Source organism: Balaenoptera physalus (assembly GCF_965194825.1).
Source record: "Balaenoptera physalus genome assembly, chromosome: 14".
Lineage (NCBI taxonomy): Eukaryota > Metazoa > Chordata > Mammalia > Artiodactyla > Balaenopteridae > Balaenoptera > Balaenoptera physalus.
Genome location: NC_138893.1, coordinates 29,774,471 through 29,794,332, shown reverse-complemented (window position 1 = coordinate 29,794,332; position 19,862 = coordinate 29,774,471). Strand labels below are relative to the sequence as shown.

Here is a 19,862-nt window from a genome sequence, read left to right as displayed (position 1 = left end):
GAGCTGACATCCTTCCCTTTTTAAATCCAGGAGTGCACTGGCTGAATCATTTCCTTACAGTGGTGGGATACTTTTTGTCTGTTATATTTTCTGTGGAAGCTAGGGGGAAGAAAACTTTGGTTTTCGACACTGAGACACTTTGAACATCTCAGTGTTTTTTATATCTTTTTGCTAAGCTTTAAAATAGAAACATTTGAAGTTGTAGTAGTGGTCTTAAATATAGAAAGGTCTTTGCTCATATTTTATTTTTTTGGTTTCACCTGTTTATTTTTAGTGTGGCTAGTGGAAAATTTTAAACTACATATATGTACACTGTATTTCGTGTCTGTTGGTCAGCTCTGGTGCTCATATTTTAAAGTAGCTTTGATTTCGTATTTCTGTTCAACTTTAAGAGATTATATTGATTGTGTATTACGAGTTTTTCTTCCTGAGACAGGTAGTCTTAAGACCACGTTTTATTTTGCAAATTTTTAAATCCACAGAAAAGTTAAAAAAAAAAAAATCAGTGCAAGGGACCCCAACATCTCCTTCATTGGATTGCCCAGTTGTTAATTGTTAACATTTTGCCACAGGTGCTCCATGTCTATGCACCTAAACACTCCCCTTTGCCAGTTAGTTTTAGGCATCCTGATGCTTTACCCTTCGGTATTTCAGCATGCATCTTTTAAGAACAAGGATACTCTCCTGCCCAACCACATCCTCGTTACCACATCTAAGAAAATCAACATTGACTCAGTTATCTAGCATACAGTCCAAATCACACTTTCAGCTTGTCTCAAAAATATCCTTTTTTTAAAAAAAAATCCAGTAGTCAATCAAATATATGACTAGTCTTGAACTGTAAATTCAGATGGTAACCTGATTGGATAGCTAAAGAAAGAATGTGTCATTCAGAACTGATGGTTTAGACATTCAGCCCTTGTCCAGGGGAGGGGACTTTGTGCCTTTTAGTGGAGGGTGAGTGCTCTGGATTGATCTGGTAGTGTGGGCAATACCATTCCTTTTGTAATGCGGATTCATCAGGCCAGGTAAGCCTGATGTCATTAAATGTTCAGTCTGTCTGACCTCTCTAGATTGGATTACGTGCTCATCAAACAACATCCTAATGATGATTTGGCTGTTTGTGTGGGCCTGCCCACACCAAGAGGATGAGAGTCGTTTTGGATATTGTGGTTTTACAGGTCTGCCTTGTAGGTTTAGTTAATGTGACTCTGCCCTTGGAAAGATAGATCTGTCCTCTGGGTGTGGATGAGGTCTGGCTGCTCAGCCTGGAAACTAGATCTGAACCTTAGTAAAGCTACCATTTTGCAAGTCCTTTTTAAAAAGCAGCTAGCCTTTCCTCTGGTGGTAATATTCTGACCCTGTTGTAAGGTTGAAAGTGTACTGTAAATTTCAGCAGGTGATATCTACTTTTCCTAGCTGTGAGGGCTTTAAAAAAAAAAAGACATTGGTGGCTATTAATAATAATAGTTTGGGAACTTCATGCTACCTACTTCTCAAAGCTGGCAGTGGGTGATCTTCTGGATTGGAGTTGTCACTTACATTTGTATTAGCACTGAAATTCTAGTTTTGAGTCATTTGAAGTCTCAAAAGTCTAATGTGAAAGTAGGGAGAAAAAGAAAGAGATTGCCATAATCCGAGGTAGAAAATGGGCAAGATGGCTATTAAGAGTGAGAAGGACCTAGGTTGTATGAGTGCAGCCACTGGTAAGTGCTATTGTAGCAGATCGCTTGGTAATGGAGGCCTTAGTTCTAAAAGGATGCTTCAGCTGGCATATGAACAGGCTTTCTAAAATAAAGAGCACCTTGGTACCACCGCCTCCAATCCCTGCCATACAGGGTCTTCACCTGATGTTTTACAGTTAAGGCATGGGAAGCTGCAAGGATTGTGGTGATCACATAGACATCTTTTTCAGTATCTTGGGGTGGAGAGGGGATGAAGATTATCAGATGGGGAGAGAGGAGGCATTGTTGCCATAGATTCAAGGCATCAATGATGTGGGTCAAATATATTAGCTATTAACCTTACTGAATAACGATTAAATTGTTGACTATTTTGAGTTGTGACAAGTTTGTTGACTGGGCTCTTATATGACTATTAGAAGGTAGAATGAGAGGGCCCTGTCCTAGGTCAGGAGAGGAGCAGCCAGTATATCACTTGTGCAGTCTCCTTTTTTTTTATTATTAATTAGTTAATTTATTTATTTATTTTTGGCTGTGTTGGGTCTTCGTTTCTGTGCGAGGGCTTTCTCTAGTTGTGGCAAGCGGGGGCCACTCTTCATCGCGGTGCGCAGGCCTCTCACTATCGCGGCCTCTCTTGTTGTGGAGCACAGGCTCCAGACACGCAGGCTCAGTAGTTGTGGCTCACGGGCCTAGTTGCTGCGCGGCATGTGGGATCTTCCCAGACCAGGGCTCGAACCCGTGTCCCCTGCATTAGCAGGCAGATTCTCAACCACTTCGCCACCAGGGAAGCCCCAGTCTCCTTTTAAATCAGCTTTTTGCTAGGGTTTCCTTTGCTCATAATCCGAATCAGGTGGGATGGGACTTTTTTTAAGTCATAAAATATCTAAATGAGAACTGAGAAAGTAATTTTCTTTTATTTAAACCCTTCCTCCTATCACTCCAAGATAGGACATTTTTTTTGTGGTGGTAGCTGTGCTGTTCTGTAGGGTGTCTATGATTTGAACCGGCTCAAGTGCTTGAGATGGAATATTGTACTTGCCTTTGATTGACATGTCAATCCAAATAGAGAGCCAAATGGGAGTAATTAATGTAAATAGGGGGAAAAATCAGTTCTCTTAGAAATATCATCTTTGGGTAACTTATTATTGTGCCTCTCTGTATACATTTTTAGACCTTAATTTGTTGAGAGCAGTTTTAGTTCACAGCACAGTGGAAAGGAAGGCACTGTTGTTTGCCGTGTCCTCCCACGCGTAAGCACCCATTACGAACATCCCCCACAAAGTGGTACGTTTGTGACAAGTGATGAACCGACACTGGCGATAATCCTTATCACCCAAGTCCGTAGTTCACATTAGGGTTCATCTTAGTATACATTCTGCGATTTTGGACAAATATGTAATGACGTGTCCACGATTATATTGATAGTGTTGAACAGAGAATTACAATGACAGTGTCAGAGAGAGTATTTTCAACGCCCCAGAATCCTCTGTGCTCTGCCAGTGCATCCTTTCCTCCTCCCTAACTCTGGCAGCCACTGGTCTTTTTACTGTCTCTATTGTTTTTGCCTTTTCCACACTGTCATGTGGTTGGAGTCATATAATATGTAGCCATTTCAGATCAGCTGCTTTCACTTCATAATGTGCATTTAAGGTTCCTGTGTTTTTTCATGGCTTAGATAGCTCATTTCTTTGTAATGCTGAAAAGTACTTCATTGTCTGGATGTACCCATTTTATCCATTCTGAAGGACACTTTGCTTGCAAGTTTTGGCAGTTATGAATAAAGGTGCTGTAAACTTCCATATGCAGGGTTTTGTGTGTTCATAGATTTTCAGTTCCTTTGGGTAAACACCAAAGTTCATAATAGCTGGATTATCTGATAAGAGTATGTGTTTAGTTTTGTGAGAAACTGCCAATCGATCTTCCAAGGTGGCAGTACTGTTATGCATTCCCACCAGCAATGAATGAGAATTCCTGTTGCTCCATATCCTTGCCAGCATTTGATGTTGTCAGCATTATTACATTTAGATCATTGACATTCAAAGTGATTATTGATATAGTTGGATTCATAACTACCATGTTTGTAACTGTTTTCTATTTGCTACCCTGTTCTTTGTTCCTGTTTTTGTCTTTCACTCTTTTACTGTCTTTCGTGTTTTTAGTTGAGTATTTTATGATTCTATTTTCTCTACTTTCTTAGCATATCAGTTATACTTCTTTTTTTAACTTTTATTAGTGGTTGCCCTAGAGTTTGCAGTATATTGTTACAGTTCATCCAAGTCCGCTTTCAGATAACGTTGTACCACTTCATGGGTTGTGTCATTACCTCATAATAACAAAATAATCCTAACTCCTCCTTTCTGTCCCTTGTATCTTTATTGTCATTCATTTCACTTATATGTAAGCATACATAAGCGCATACCTGCACACAACGCTCGTGTGCGCATACACACACAATATATATATATATACATAAGCATGCATAATCAAATATATTGTTATTATTTTGAATAAACTATTATCTGTTAGATCAATTAAGAATAAAAAATAAAAAGTTTAAATTTTATCTTCAATTTATTTCTTAATGCTCTTCCTTTCTTTATGTAGATCAAAATTTTTGATCTATGTTATTTTCCTTCTTTCTAAAGAACTTCTTTTAACATTTCTTGTGAACCAGGTCTCTGGCAACAAATTCCCTCTATTTTTGTTTGTCTGAGAAAGACTTTATTTCTCTTTTACTTCTGAAAGATAATTTCACAGGATATAGAATTCTAGTTTGGTGGTTTTTTTGTCTCAACTTTTAAAATATTTCACTTCATTCTCTTCTTGCTTGCATGGTTTCTGAGAAGTCGGATATAATTCTTATCTTTTGTTTCTACATAGGCAGTGTTTTTTGTTTTTTGTTCTTTTTAAATAAATTTATTTATTTATTTACTTTTGGCTGAGTTGGGTCTTGGTTGCTGTGCGTGGGCTTTCTCTAGTTGTGGCGAGCGGGGGCTACTCTTCATTGCATTGTGCAGGTTTCTCATTGCAGTGGCTTTTCTTGTTGTGGAGCACGAACTCTAGGCGTACTGGCTTCAGTAGTTGTAGCACGCAGGCTCAGTGGTTGTGGCCCACGGGCTTAGTTGCTCAGTGGCATGTGGGATCTTCCCAGATCAGGGCTCAAACCTGTGTTCCCTGCATTGCCAGGAGGATTCTTAACCACTGTGCCACCAGGGAAGTCCCAGGTAGGTGTTTTTTTTGTTTTTTTTTTTATTAGTTGTTTTGTTTGTTTTTTTATACTTCAGGTTCTTATTAGTCATCAGTTTTATACACATCAGTGTATACATGTCAATCCCAATCGCCCAATTCAGCACACCACCATCCCCACCCCACCACAGTTTTCCCCCCTTGGTGTCCATTGTCTATTCTCTACGTCTGTGTCTCAACTTCTGCCCTGCAAACCGGCTCATCTGTACCATTTTTCTAGGTTCCACATACATGCGTTAATATACGATATTTGTTTTTCTCTTTCTGACTTACTTCACTCTGTATGACAGTCTCTATCTAGATCCATCCACGTCTCAACAAATGACTCAATTTCATTCCTTTTTATGGCTGAGTAATATTCCATTGTATATATGTACCACAACTTCTTTATCCATTCGTCTGTCGATGGGCATTTAGGTTGCTTCCATGACCTGGCTATTGTAAATAGTGCTGCAATGAACATTCGGGTGCATGTGTCTTTTTGAATTATGGTTTTCTCTGGATATACGCCCAGTAGTGGGATTGCTGGATCATATGGTAAATCTATTTTTCGTTTTTTAAGGAACCTCCAGGTAGGTGTTTTTTATACTCTGTCTTCTTTCAGGACTTTTTTCTTTAATTTTCTGTAGTTTGAATATGATATGCCTAGGTGTAGTTTTTCTGGCATTTTTCCTTCTTGTTGTTCTCTGAGCTTCCTGGATCTGTGGTATGGTGTCTGACATTAATTTGGTGAAATTCTCAGTCATTATTGTTTCAAATATTTCTTCCGTTACTTTCTTTTTTCTCCCTCTATTATTGTCATTTGTATGTTATACCTTTTGTAGTTGTCCCATGGTTATTTGAAATTCACTTCTTTTTTTTCTATATGTGTTTTCTTTGCTTTTTAGATTTGGAGGTTTGTATTGATGTATCTTCATGAGGTTCTTTGCTTAGCTGTATCCAGTCCACTAATAAGCCTATCAAAAATGTTCTTCATTTCTGTTGGTGTTTTTGATCTCTAGCATTTCATTTTGGCTCTTTCTTAGGATTTCCATCTCTCTTCTTACATTGCCCATCTGTTCTTGCATGCTATCTTTTTCCATTAGATCCCTTAGCATATTTATTATAGTTGTTTACAGTTTTTAAATTTAAAATTTTAAAGTTTTATTCCTGTGTTTTCATCTAGGAATTTCATAGTTTTAGCTTTTACATTTAAAGTCTGTGACCCATTTTGAGCTAATTTTTATTGAAGGTGTGAGGTAAAGATCTAAAATCATCTGTTTTGCATGGATATCCAGTTGTCCCAGTACTGTTTATTTTTTTTCCCCATTCAAATGCCTTGGTACTTTTGTCAAAAAGTATTTGACCATAAAAGTAAAAGTTTATTTCTGGACTCTCAGTTCTTTCCTGTTGATATGTATGTCTGTCCTTATGCCGGCATTAGACTTTCTTGATGATTGTAGCTTTGTGGTAGGTTTTGAAATCAGGAGTATAAGTCTTCCAACTTTGTACTTCTTTTTCAAGATTCTTTTTGCTATTCTGAATTCTTTGGATTTCTAGATAAATTTTAGGTTCTGGCTTCTGCAGAAAAGTCCTCTGAGATTTTGATAGAGATTGCACTGAATGTGGAATTCATCCATGAATGTGGAATTGACTTTTTTTTTTAATAAATTTATTTATTTTTACTTATTTATTTTTGGCTGCATTGGGTCTTCGTTGCTGCTCGCGGGCTTTCTCTAGTTGTGGCAAGCGGGGGCTACGTGCTTCATTAGTTGTGGCCCACGGGCTTAGTTGCTCTGAGGCATGTGGGATCTTCCTGGACTAGGGCTCAAACCCATGTCCCCTGCATCGGCAGGCAGATTCTTAACCACTGCGCCACCAGGGAAGCCCGGAATTGACTTTTGAATGTTAAAGCCAAACTTGCTGTCTCACTTGGTCTTGTATTCCTGGATTTGGTTTGCTTGTCTGTTCTCAGTGAGCCAGGTAGCTTGAGTGTTTAGGTCTTTGTGTGGTGGGTGTGATTATTTGAACATGCTTATTTTTAAAATATATTTTTTGAACACCCTTATTCTGCAGTCTTCTTGAGTTTTGAGTCAAGTCATCATTTGATTTCTGGCAAATTTAGCTATCGCATTCATAAAATGATCCTAGGCAGTAACCAAGAAATTTCTTAACTGCAGCAACTTTCTGTGTTTCATGATATTTCTCCTCGAACTTATTAAAACAGTGTATTTTGTCACTGGTGCATTGAAATATATTTCTGTGTATCTTAGGTATTTTAAAAGAGGAATATCCATATTTTATTTTTAAACATTTGGCATTGAAACTTACATTCCTGATTTAAAAAGAAAAAAACTATGGTTATCTGGCATAGAAACGTTTTTTTTTCTAATTAAACGAGTTAAGCCTCTGTAACATTCCTTTTTAAATCTAAAATATATTAATTTACTTTTTACGGAGCCCTGCATTAAGTTACTCTAAAGAAACGTGTGACACTAAGACATTTAATACCTTAACTTTTCAACAACAACAAAAGAATGTTTTCTGATCTTTTGATTCTTTTACGTAGAATTCAAATACATAAAAGTATTGGGGATTTCTGATAGTTCTCTACATGTGAGAGGAATGTAATGTTACAAACAGGTTAAATGTCTGTCTTCAGAGGTCTTTGCTGGTTTGTTTTGTAAGACAGTGGATCACAGTTTTGAGCATAATTATATCTGGCTTTATTTAATTGTATACTTGATCTAAGGAAAAAGAATGTTTTGCTTTTAGTAATTCAGTCTACCAGTGGCCTAGTTTGATTTTTAATCTTCATAATTTATTAGGCCGAAGTATTTAAAGAGGTATTAAGCATGAAGAAGGGATTGTTCTTGTAGTTACAGTGATTTTTTTTTGGATTGTCATGTGATAATCAAAAATTTTATTTAATGAATGAAATCTCAAGGAAGTGATTTTGATATTCTTGTAAACACATGGGCTATTTCTAGTCTGTGACCAAGTAGTGGATACTGTTCATTAGTGGAGAAATGTAGTGTCTTTGATTTTTATCCAGCCTCTCAGATGATTTTGAGTGTTTTTATTTTTAATTTGTAAACCAATAGTAGACAGTTGAAATCAGCTGTTCTCATCACTAGTGTTTGTAGTTTTGATGAAAATTTGGTGGGTGGTGAATCAAATTATGTCTGAGGATATGTTAAAAGGTGTCTGCTAGCAGAAAGGAGGCATTTTTAATTTGAAAAATATACTGCAAGCCAGGTAAAATTAATTATTAATCTCTGCATTTGAATTGCTTAAAGACTACATTACATAAATGATTGGAACATTAAATGAACTGTTTATAGAAAGGCTTCTTGTTTACTCTGTTGCTTTTAGGTTTTATACGCGTTGGAAAGATTGGGAGTCCTGGTATTCTCAAAGCTTTGGTTTACATTTTTCCTTGAGAGAAGAACAGTGGCAAGAAGACTGGGCATTTATACTCTCTCTTGCTAGTCAGGTAAGAATGCTTCAGGGCATGTTTCTCCTATGAGAAGAGTGAGGCAGCTGGTCTAAATGCCTTGGTTTACATGAAGACCGTGTTGGAGGCAGTGTGGCATGAAGGGAAGAGCGCTTGACTTGGCAGCGGGTGACTTGGGTTCTAGTGACTGCTGTTTATCAGCTCTGGGACCATAGGCAAGTCCTCGCTGCAGAACAGGGAGGGCAACATGTTTCTTATATTAAGTGATTAAACAACTGTCCAAATGAAAGTTGTACTTGGTGATTCTAACCTCTTAAATATTTCCTCAGATCGCTCTTCAGTTATATTGTCCTCTCAGAAAGGTGGCTTTTTGGGATTGACATATACACACTACTATATATAAAATAGATAGCTAATAAGGACCTACTGTGTAGCACAGGGAACTCTACTCAATACTCTGTAATGACCTATATGGGAAAAGAATCTAAAAAAGAGTGGATATAGGTATATGTATAACAATTCACTTTGCTGTACAGCAGAAACTAACACAACATTGTAAATCAACTATACTCCAATAAAAATTTTAAAAAATAATAAATTAAAATTTAAAAAAACGGTGGCTTTATGCCTGTTTTACCTACCTACGGGTTAGCTCCCATTCTGTGTCCGAGGGGACACTTGCCCAAGATCACTGTGCTGGTAGTGGGTGCTGATGCCGAGCTGTCAGGCCCCTGAGGATCCAGTTGTGACCCTCATAAGGCTCCCCAGGCGAGGAGGCTCTGTCCACGTGACGTAGGCCGAGGAGAAGGTGCCGTGGACAGGAAGGATTAACTAACTGGGGAATGAACTTTTACAGATGTATTGTGTAGGGCTGTCCCTCACACTCATGCTAGTTTTATTTTATGAAGCATGTTAATATACTAAACTGTAAACTTCAAATATATGCACAACAAACCACTTGTTTTCTTTGCAGAAAGCATCATAATTCATTAGTACCCTCTGAGGGAAGTACCTTCTGTCTTTGGGCCATTTGGGCAGGGTTCACAGTGAATGTTTTACATCTGAGACATGTACCTGCTGTAAAGGTGCTGTCAGAATCGTTATAGGGGGACGGAGACCTGTTGCATATTCTTGCCTTAGGCGATGCAGCCATTTGCAGCCATTTATGTTTGTGTGAGATAACGGAGCTCATCTTTTTACTTCGGGTGGACCTTGTTGTAGGTAGTACTTTCACAAGTAACGTAACCAGAAGGCAGTTATATAAATCAAGCTTCCTTTGCTGTCTGAATCTCTTGTTTCTGAAATCAGTATTTAACCAAATCTGTTCAGTTCTTGAGTTTGGATAATGAAGGACACCTGTACATAAACTTTGCAGATTTCTTTTATTGGACTTTGTTATTTGAGGAAGCAAACTCTTTAGCTTGACAGTAGTATTACTGTATTTTTTAAATGAATTGAGATAGTGTAATGAAGGAGGGTAGCATTGTGTTATACACATCAGTTTTCCGGGGCGGTAATAAATGTTTTAAAGAGAATTTGCTTTCTTTTATTTTGTTCTGTACAGCCTGGAGCAAGTTTGGAACAGACCCACATTTTTGTACTTGCACATATTCTTAGACGACCAATTATAGTTTATGGAGTAAAATATTATAAAAGTTTCCGGGGAGAAACTTTAGGATATACTCGGTTTCAAGGTAAGCCATTATCGTGAGTATTTTGGAACTTTCTTGTTTATTATTTTAATGCACATTGCAGTCACATCCTGAAAATCTCATTGTGATTTTCTTCCCTCTTTCCAGGTGTGTATTTGCCTTTGTTGTGGGAACAGAGTTTTTGTTGGAAAAGTCCGATTGCTCTGGGCTATACAAGGGGCCACTTCTCTGCTTTGGTTGCCATGGAAAATGATGGCTATGGTAACCGAGGTGCTGGTGCTAACCTGAACACCGATGATGATGTCACCATTACATTTCTGCCTCTGGTTGACAGTGAAAGGAAGTTACTCCATGTGCACTTTCTTTCTGCTCAGGAGGTAAGAAGCCTGTTTCTTGTATTAATTACTTAAAGTAGCAACGCTGTACCAGAACCCAGCCTAGTGTGTCTTTCAGGTGTGGTATTATCTGTACTACCACTTACAATTTTGAATTTGGTCGTAGTAATTGTCACTTTCTATAAATACTGGTCAGGCAGACTTTGAAATTTATCTTTTCAGAATTGCTGTGTAGGATGTGTTGTGCCAGAGATAAAGCAGTGAAGACCAAAGTCCTGGCCCTCAGGTAGTGCTGAGTGCTGAGGAGAAAAAGTAAAAAGATGGGGTGAGGGGGAAAGGGAGGGATGAGGGGGCCAACGGGGGCCCAAGGTAAGGCATCACTGAGGAGGTGACGCCTGAATTGAGACCTGAAAGAGGACGGAGTCTTGCAGAATCTGGGGGAAGAGAGTTGTAGGTAGAGGGAAGTTCAAGCCAGTGTGGTTTGTGGGGATTGGGCAGGCGGGGAGAGACGAGGCTGAGAGGTTAAGGGGTGGCATGGGGTTGTCAACTGTCTTTTAAATCTTTGGCTTTATTCTGGGTAAGCTGGGGAGCCAACAGCCAGTTTGCCCGTAAGAGGAATACTGGCAACTCAGTTGAGACTAGCTCCCTGGGCAGTGGTGGGAGCAGGAGCAGGACGCCAGGTGGGAGATCCCTGTGGCTGCAGGGGAGACGGTGGTGCAGACCAGGCAGGGGAGGTGGTGAGAATGTGTAAAAGAACACGCTCAGAAAACCCATATTCTTATAAAATTATTGGTCTTTTATTTAATACACTAGTAATAGTAATTATAAACTTTTTATAACCGTGACGTTAAGAAAAAAGTTCATAGGTAATTTTTGTAACTTGAGCCTATATACATAACTTACTGAGTAAACTTACCTTGTTCTGTTTGAAGCTGCAGCTTTCTCTTGCTAGCTTTTTCTTTGCCAGGATCAGCTTATTAGATAACATTTGCTTTTTGCTATTATATCAAACAAATTAACTTATTACTAAGCTGTTCTTCCCTCTGGGTTTTTCTGTGAATTTCCCCATTGATGTTTTTTTCTGTTTAACCGCAGGAAACTGGGTTTTAAACACACAATTGATGAGAGGTGGGATCCATGTTGAAACACTTCGTTGCTCTGGCCTTTTTCATTAATCACACCAGCTGTCGGTTTCTGTTAAATTTTTCCTGTCAAGTCTCTGATCTGTTGTATTGTTTTGCCTCTTCTTCACATTCCTCTAAAAGCTAGGTAATGAGGAACAGCAAGAAAAGCTGCTCAGGGAGTGGCTGGAGTGCTGTGTGACTGAGGGAGGAGTTCTCGTGGCCATGCAGAAGAGCTCTCGGCGGCGAAATCACCCTCTGGTCACGCAAATGGTAGAAAAATGGCTTGACCGCTACCGACAGATCCGGCCTTGTACATCCCTGTCTGATGGGGAGGAAGACGAAGATGATGAAGATGAATGAAAATAATCAAAGAGCAGAAGAGCAAGGTATCAGCTCTCTGGTGACCTCCACGTTACCGTGGTGCTCCAAGCAGAGTGCATGGCATGAAGTGAAGCAAATCTGGCAGGATCTGCTTGGAAGGGTTTTTCTGATCCACACCCAATGGAGATGATGCATCTGCTGTGTGAGGAGACAGAACTTTGGACTACAGTTTGTAAAAAATGAATTTTATTAAGACAGAACTTTTTTCCTTTCAAATTGTAAATCTGTCTATATATGTAAACGCATGTGGTTGTGTAAGAAGTTGTGTAATAGGAAAAGTTGTACCAGCATCTTCATATTATTGAGAAGTTTTTTCCAGCATGGGCACCTCCAAAAGCACATGGCAGATCACTCTTTGTTCCTTTGAGATAATTCTTTTTTAAGCAGAACCTGGCATTCTACTTCCATCTTAAAAGATCCATTTTACATTATGTCTCACTAGAGCTCGTTAGAGATTTGGAAACTTTTTGTACAAATTATCCACAGCAAAACATAAAAATAAAAACAAGCTTTTATTTTTATTAATAATTTAGTTCCTGTTGTGCCCAATAAAATAAAATCAAATCTTTAAGGAACAAACTGTAAGAAAAGTAAGGATTTTTTATTGAGTGAACTTTGCATAGACATCGTTCCCTTGTTTTGGAAAGGGTTTTGGTTTCTATTATTTTGTCTTTTTAAAAGTTTCTGGTATGCCCCTTTTCAGTGTTTAGGTATTTATTTGTTTGGAAGAGTGCCCTTAAGATGGGGCTTCTTCTGCCAGACTCTGGGCAGCAGCCTCTTTGTGAATAGTTATTCGGTGGATTAAGTGAGGGGAGTGCTGGCGGGGGAGTGCTCGGGGGAGCCGGCCCACCCCTAACTGAATGAATCGTGTGAAATTTGCCCACTTGACCCTGTTGACAATGTTATACTCTCCCAGGTTGCCATGCATAGGGTCTGTGGATTCTTACTGTCTTTTATCATCAGCTCTGCTTTAAGCAAATTGTGTTAGAAAGGCATGCCTTTGCTTGGGCTAATTGGGAATATCAGTTCAGTATAGAATAAAGATTTAAGAACGCAGTAAGGTGGTAAATGCATTGTATAATGAATTTCTCAGTGAGTAGTCTGAGAATTTTTGCATGTTGGTTAATTGTGGCCATTCTTATTTAAAGTTAAAACTATAATCTTAGGTAGGAAAACTTTCTACAAAAAGTATTATTTGACCACTTCAGGTATACATTCAAAACTGGGTAAAAATTTCAGACCTAACTCAGGAACACAAAAAGACTTAGTGTCCTGGTAAGCACTTTGTAGACTATTGATGTGGCAAGGAATTTGGAAAGAAGCCCTACACACACACAAACACACACGTGCGCGCACACACACACACAATTTTCCTTCCCTTTGATGAAAAGGCTGTGAAAACCTTGAAATATTTACTTCTTGTTTTCTTCTAAGTTCTGTTTAGATGCTATTGAAATGTGCACAACCTCAGATTTGATGCTGGAATACTAAAAATAGAAAATTACCTATGAGATGTCATATCTTTAGTTCTTTCTTCCCTCTCTGAACACTCCTTGAAACGTGTTCCCAGGATGATCGCTTTTGCTGCATGCTAGAACTTGGAGGAAAAATATTTGCAATTTGATTCCATATGAATGAATTTTGATGTAATAATGGTGTATGTTACTGTTTCAAATGGTTAATGTTTTCTTACAAATTGACTCTATGGTTTGCTTTCATTTTGGACAGAATTAATTAAGTTTTTAGAAGGCTGCCATTCTGATTACATAGCACAGCATCTCTATAAACTTTTCTCCATATAGGGGGAGAATTCTTTAGTGGCCAGACATCCTGTTCTAGTTGCTGTTAAGCAAAAACTGCTCTCCCAGTTGAAGAAGCCGAAGAGAAATGTTTGAGGGAAAAGCATCTAGTTGCTAGGGTCTACATTACAGTCAGTGCTGTTTAGAAAACTGCAGGCTCGGTCTTTAGCCTCCGTGTGTTGTGTTTGCTGCGTGGTGTGTCCCCTGAGGTGCCTCTTTATTTATTTATTTATAGATCAGTGACCCTGACCACATCTAGTTTAACAGGTACAGCATTCTTCCCTGTGGGAAAGAATTATATATATATATGACTCCATTTCTTAGGCTCCAGACAGGGATGGGGCTTTAAATGGTTTTCACAGCAGATTGGCTGGTAAAGGCCAACATTTTGGTGAATCAATGCTATGTTAAGCTCTTGAACTATCAAACAGCCATAACTGTTGTCCCAAGATAGAGTTTGCAGTCCTTTCTCAGATGATATATGGCAGGGTGACAGATACTGTATGTCCTTTGGTTGACTCCCGACAGTAATACCTTTAACTGTATGGACTTCATGGTTCTTTTTCTAGGGAGAATACAGTGTGGTGTTTTCTGTCAATTAAAACCCAGGTGCACCATGGATTTGGACCTTTTTATGTTTTTGGTTTTTAGGCTCATCGTGTCACAGACTTAATCTGTGTTAAGGGACTATTGCTGTGCATAGGCGGTTGGGGTCTCCTTTTTGTGCATACGTCACCCCCTCACTGATGGCCTGTTTGACAAGTGGTTGTGAAGATGACCTTGAGCGGCCACTCTGCTCCCCGGAGTGATAGGTCAGTAACCATTTGCGCCATCTCTGTCCAGGATACCTCTATCCGTGTCGGGTGGTTTCAGTGTAATTTTTCTTGGGCGAGTTGGGATGGGACCACCACCTTGAAATGAGTGAGGAGGTTGATGCTTTAAGTTGCCATGACTTTTTTTTTTTTTAAATGGGAAAGGGTGGGGGGAGGCGGTTGAAAAGGAGTTCAGTACCTGGAATTGTTGGACGTGACCGACATTTGCAGATACCGCTAGTAGTAAGGGGTTTAATGCTATTTAAGACGACCCATAAAATCAACTGAAAGTTCCTAACCTATGGAAATGGCTGATGTTAATTATTTTGCAACATTTCTTTGTAAATATCATTAAAAAAAAATTTTTTTTTTTGAGATTCACCTCCCTTCCTGCATTAATGCTTGAGCCAGATAATTTTGCTTTTGGGTAAATTAAAATCAAAATTCTAAAACTTGACCAACTTTGTTTCTTGAATTGACTTAGTTCTAACCCACTATTTCATCTTAAGGATGGCATGATTTGATAAGGATGGACTTATGTGAAGTTTTGATTTTTTCAATTAAACTATCACATGAAGTAATTATCAGCATTCTTGCGTCTGGTTATGGAAAAGGTAGATGACTGATAGAAAAGTATCTGAACCTCGGAATAACAAGAGTTGGGAAACTGGCTAATTGAAAATGCAGTTGCCTTTAAACATCTCAAGGAGAGAACTTTTACACTGGTGAGTTGTACTTGAATTTCAGAGCTTAACAGAAATTTTTATTACTTTTTATTGAAAACTGCACTGAACGCTAAATGTCCACCTTTACAATAAACAAATACAGTAACGGTAACTCACACTAAAACAAAACGTATTTCTGATAGCCATTATTTTTCTGTTTGGGACAGTTTTGAAGGTTTTTTTTTGTCACAAAAACAGGAATGTACCTATACAAAGGCTCAAAATAGGCCATCTTTTAAACAAAAAGGCGATGATTCACAAAAGACTATGAATATAACATGTAACTAGTTGATACAAATCTAATAGGATTTGTTAAAATCAGTCACATCTAATAACACACCTGAAGTGTTCTTGTATAAAATATCACGTGAAGAAAAGAAGACTTTATCAATGTCTAAAAAAGTGGGTTTGTTCATAGACAATCTGACAAGTTACCATAAAAAGTGTTTCCTGAGACATAAGGAAATGCAACATTATTCTTCTTGAACGCTTTCAGTTCAAGACTTTCCACTCAATAAAATAGCTGAGGATCTGAAACTGAGAAAATATATTTGAGTACAAACAGCTTGTGAAACTTAATACTTTTTTTTTTTTTTGCATCATCAGAGGGTTTTTACTGAACTCACAACCAACTTGCCCGCTCAGTATGCAGTTCAGATGGGAGAGACTTCTCTGTACAGGAGCCTGTACTGTCTTCACTCTTATGCTCGCGGTTGTCTAACACAGGCAAACAGTTTTCTCCCCATTTTGTAGTAATTTAATCATCTTCCTATTAGCAAAAGAGGTCACCAGCCCCCGAGGACCGAAGGGACTAGAGTCACAGGGTGGGGATTTCCTCTTAATATTTTTTATTTTGATGTTTGTTTGGAACTCCTGATGCAACATTCTAGAGCAAGGTGTTCAGGACCTGCTGTGTCCAAGGGACTGATAAAGGAAAAAGATCTATTTATTCTTTGTGATTTGATGCACAGATGAAAAACTTAACACACAATAACAGAAGTTGGTCGTTAATAAATCACGTCCTAGTCTTTTTCAGCGCTTCCGCAAGCAGGCGACATCTTCAGTTTTCCCGCGTCTCGGCTTCGAGCTCTTTTGTAGTTTTAACACCGCAACGTCAATGATGCGTATGTCCAGAATCAGTTAAAAAGACCGTCAACTTCCTCTCCTCGCAGTTCACCGAGTTTTCACTGTCTCTTGGTCCCAGGTGTCTGAGCGATGGCCTCCGTCACTCTCTGCTATTGCTCGTTGGGGTGTTCTCGATTGTCCCCGTGTTTCGTGGGCTGGTTGGGAGAGGGAGCTTGGGAGGGGTGTGCCACCGTGGGGAGGTTGTGGGTTACCGGGATGCCTCCGGGGATGATCCCTTCCATGGCTGCAGGAAGTCCTCCCGGAGCCACGCCCACGATGCCTGGCGGGTATCTAGGGGGGGCGGGCACAAGAGAAAGGGCCGGTTAAGTTCAGGGCCCAGAAGCTGCCAAGCTCTTGCTCTGCCTTTTTTATGGAATGGGTGGTCATACTTCCTACCTCCAAAGCAAGGAGAAAGCTACATAGAAAATTTAAACACGGACATCTAATAATTCATAAACAACAAAGCCTATTTAGTCCAATCAAAGCACTAATTTTGTAGCTTTTAGGCAACAGCAATAGACTGTACTAATTAATTGTGTCTAGGGAAACCGTGTCACATTTGGAAAACGTTTTGGACAAAATAAACTCCAAGTTTTCCGGTTGCGTTAGAAAGTATTCATCAGTTATATCAGAGGCTTTTATGATTTCCTAACAGACGGCGTGAAGTATGCTTGCTAAGTGTGACTTCCTAGGCTGCTTAGTTACCTGCTCCCGTAACCTGAGATGTGGGAGGGGACAGGGCAGCAGCAGGGGAGACGGTGAGCTGGTGATGGGCTGGATGCCTGCCCTCCGAGGATACCTGGAGGGCACCTGGACATGGGCTCATCTTATCCTGCAGGCACAGGAATGGCTGTGTGCACGCGCACGCCCGAGCACACGGACATTATGCACAGATGTGGCTCAGTGTATTTAAACACTGAGGACAAAACATACTTATGAAGCAGGGGCTTTAGAATTAGTCTTCCTCTCCAAGTTATCAAACCCTTCACACTTGCAGTAAAGGGGACGGTGTCTCTCCCTGTGGAAGCTACGCTGCCCCCTGTCCTATGGCCTGTTACAATGACGCTGGTCAGGGACTGTCCAGGAGCACTCGAACAGGATCCCTGCGAGCTGCAACCCTCCAGCACAAGCAGTTTTCCAAGGGGCCAAGGAGCCTTGCTCTGTCTAGAGGAATAATTAGGACGCGGCCCTTAAAGGGTAGGCCACCAACACAAACAGGGGAATCCAATCTGGTGCTGTGCTGGGCTCAAGTGATGCTTGAAGATGCTTATGAGGGTAAAACACAAGTGGGACTTTAGTAGAACATGCTGCATGTAAATAAAGCCATGTGACTTGGGAAGAAACCGCTTAGCTTCCTTGCCCAGAGTAGGAGCTTTCATGTATGGGTCCTTTTACACAAACTATATTTAATCGCCCCCTAGAGCAGTGGTTCAAAACCAGGGATCTCGGGCAATGTCTGGGGGGCGTTTTTAGTTGTCACCGTTGGGAGTGGGAGGTGCTATCGGCATCTAGTGGGTGGGGGCCAGGGCTGCCACTATACGTCCTACGATGCACGGGACATCTGGCCCAGTACTGCCAAGGTGGGGCAGTCCTGGGTCAGAGTAAGCAAAACAAAAGTTCCCTTCTGGCATTCCACGCTGCAGCTTCTCTCCTTTACGCGGGAGGAGCTATTTCCCTGCAACCGGCCACGTTGGGGGAAGAGAACCATGGAACTACCACAGACAAAACCCCTGGTCCTGGCTCGTGTCCCCAGTGCAGGTTCTTTTGCCTCAGTCACACCCAAACTCTGTCACTGTCACGTGCCCCTGGGGTCAAACTTCCTGCTTCACGGAGAAACAAGGACACCCCCCGCCCCCCAGTCCAATGGACTGGGCTTTGGCCAGAATGCTCTCCTTGGACAGAAGGTTCGAGTTAGAAAACAAAATCAGGCCCTTTTCCTTGACCTTTTCTGTACCTTTTCATCTAGAAACCCTCTGGTTTTCAAGCAGCTTCGGAATGAACAGTGATTCAGACCCGCTGGGGAACGCACAACCCACCGTACCCCGCACCCCCTTTAAAATAGGAATTCCAGTTCTCGGCTCTGTCCCCAAACTATGTTGTTCCATGGAAATGAGGAATGGAAGAACTGAGAGGAGGGGACAGTGTATGTAATTCCCACTAGTGCTCAGGTTGGCTTAACGTCTCCAAGTCCCCCGTCTCCGCCCTCCCCCAGGGAGCAGGGCTCAGCCCATTCCTCTCCTCACCTGTATGTGGCACCATTGAGCTCTGGATGAATTGCTTGCTGATCTATTACTGACCAGGGAGCTGTTGTGACAAAGAATTCCTTGTTCACACAGTTTCTTAAGCTCTCTGGGATGCGACCTGGAATAAGATGATTAAAAGTAATCATATGTATTTTTCAAGGTCACAATGACTTAAATGTTATACTCCTCTGTTATGCGGGAACAAGCTACAACGTAAGTTTCTCACTCTTTGATAGGAAGGGCCGGCCCTTATATTTCCACAACATATGACTTGTTCCAGGGCCTGAACCACACTGGGCTTCAGCCAAACAGGAGGGAGCTGCCCACGGCTCCCCCTGGGGCTCCCCTTCCAGGTTTGCGAGACTTGCACTGGCTAATACAAAAGGGAATTGGTTTCCTCTGGAAGAAACAGGGCCCAACTCATTCCGAATTTCTTCAACTTGACGCCTAGAGACCATCTCTGCCCGCAGCAAAGCCCCATGCCCCCTTCCGCGCGTCCGTCACCGGGATCGGAGGCGGCCAGCGCGGCGTAGGGCTCACCTGTGATGGCCCGGCGGATCTCGGTGGCGGCCGCCTCCCTCATCTCCAGTGAGGCTTGCTCACTGTACCAGGCCGTGTGGGGCGTACAAATGAGATTCGGTGCGTCTTTCAAAGGACCCTGAGCAAAGCTAGATGAGTACACAAAAAACACAGTAAATGAGAAAAACAACGCACATCACTCCCTGCCCTGCTCGTCAAAAGGGAGCCCTTGGCCGTGTGGAATGCTAGCTACACAGATAAAACGGGGGGATTCTGCAGTCTGTTTCCTAAGGGTTGGGACTTTAAGAACATACTCATAAAACTGTAATTAGCGTCAGGCGTCATCAGGGACTCGGAAAGAAGGAACAATTCTAGGGAGGGCCGACTAGCCTGCCTCCAACTAGAGTACAGAAAAAGCCTGCTCTTCTCCATTTTTCTTTCTGCCTCTCCCTTTCTGATCATCTTTGGGGGAACTTCTGGCCCTTTTATACTTGGTGAGAATACAGCACAGACCTTATAAGAGCAGAGGCTGTATACCTGGTCTCCAGGTGCCCACCCAAGACCCGTCTGGGAAGCTGCCCCGAGTTCACAGTCGGGCTCCTGCAAGTTCCTGCGCGAGCCCTGAGCTACCAAACCTGCCTGAAAGGCTCCGATTCGTGCACGTCGAGGGCCGCCCCTCGTATCCTGCCTTCCTTGAGGGCTTGGGCTAAGGCTTTCTCATCCACCAGTCCGCCGCGGGCCGCGTTCACTAGGAATGCTCCTTGCCTCATCTGCGAGGGGGAG

The 19,862-nt window shown here is 41.0% G+C and overlaps 2 protein-coding genes and 1 long non-coding RNA gene across 16 annotated transcripts in view; 2 read left to right on the top strand and 1 right to left on the bottom strand.

Annotated features, from left to right (window-relative positions):
• ZRANB1 (zinc finger RANBP2-type containing 1) overlaps nucleotides 1-14,924 on the top strand; it is a 69,125-nt gene extending 54,201 nt beyond the window's left edge. For all 7 annotated transcript variants that reach the window (XM_082423067.1, XM_082423068.1, XM_082423070.1 and 4 more), the window contains 4 exons: nucleotides 8,283-8,403; nucleotides 9,929-10,058; nucleotides 10,164-10,393; nucleotides 11,617-14,924. In XM_082423067.1, the coding sequence (XP_082279193.1) occupies nucleotides 8,283-8,403; nucleotides 9,929-10,058; nucleotides 10,164-10,393; nucleotides 11,617-11,835 (700 nt within the window). In that variant the 3' untranslated portion in view covers nucleotides 11,836-14,924. The remainder of the gene's footprint in view (nucleotides 1-8,282; nucleotides 8,404-9,928; nucleotides 10,059-10,163; nucleotides 10,394-11,616) is intronic.
• LOC309642101 lies at nucleotides 13-6,568 on the top strand. The gene is made up of 2 exons (XR_014252974.1): nucleotides 13-4,910; nucleotides 5,505-6,568. It is a non-coding gene; the product is annotated as an uncharacterized lncRNA (long non-coding RNA).
• Nucleotides 14,925-15,774: 850 nt separating the features above from the next.
• The window catches only part of CTBP2 (C-terminal binding protein 2), a 164,471-nt gene continuing 160,383 nt past the window's right edge, over nucleotides 15,775-19,862 (bottom strand). For all 8 annotated transcript variants that reach the window (XM_082423066.1, XM_082423064.1, XM_082423063.1 and 5 more), the window contains 4 exons: nucleotides 19,719-19,849; nucleotides 19,101-19,228; nucleotides 18,561-18,678; nucleotides 15,775-16,608 (listed from right to left, as the gene is read on the bottom strand). In XM_082423066.1, coding sequence (XP_082279192.1) covers nucleotides 16,428-16,608; nucleotides 18,561-18,678; nucleotides 19,101-19,228; nucleotides 19,719-19,849 — 558 coding nt within the window. In that variant the 3' untranslated portion in view covers nucleotides 15,775-16,427. The remainder of the gene's footprint in view (nucleotides 16,609-18,560; nucleotides 18,679-19,100; nucleotides 19,229-19,718; nucleotides 19,850-19,862) is intronic.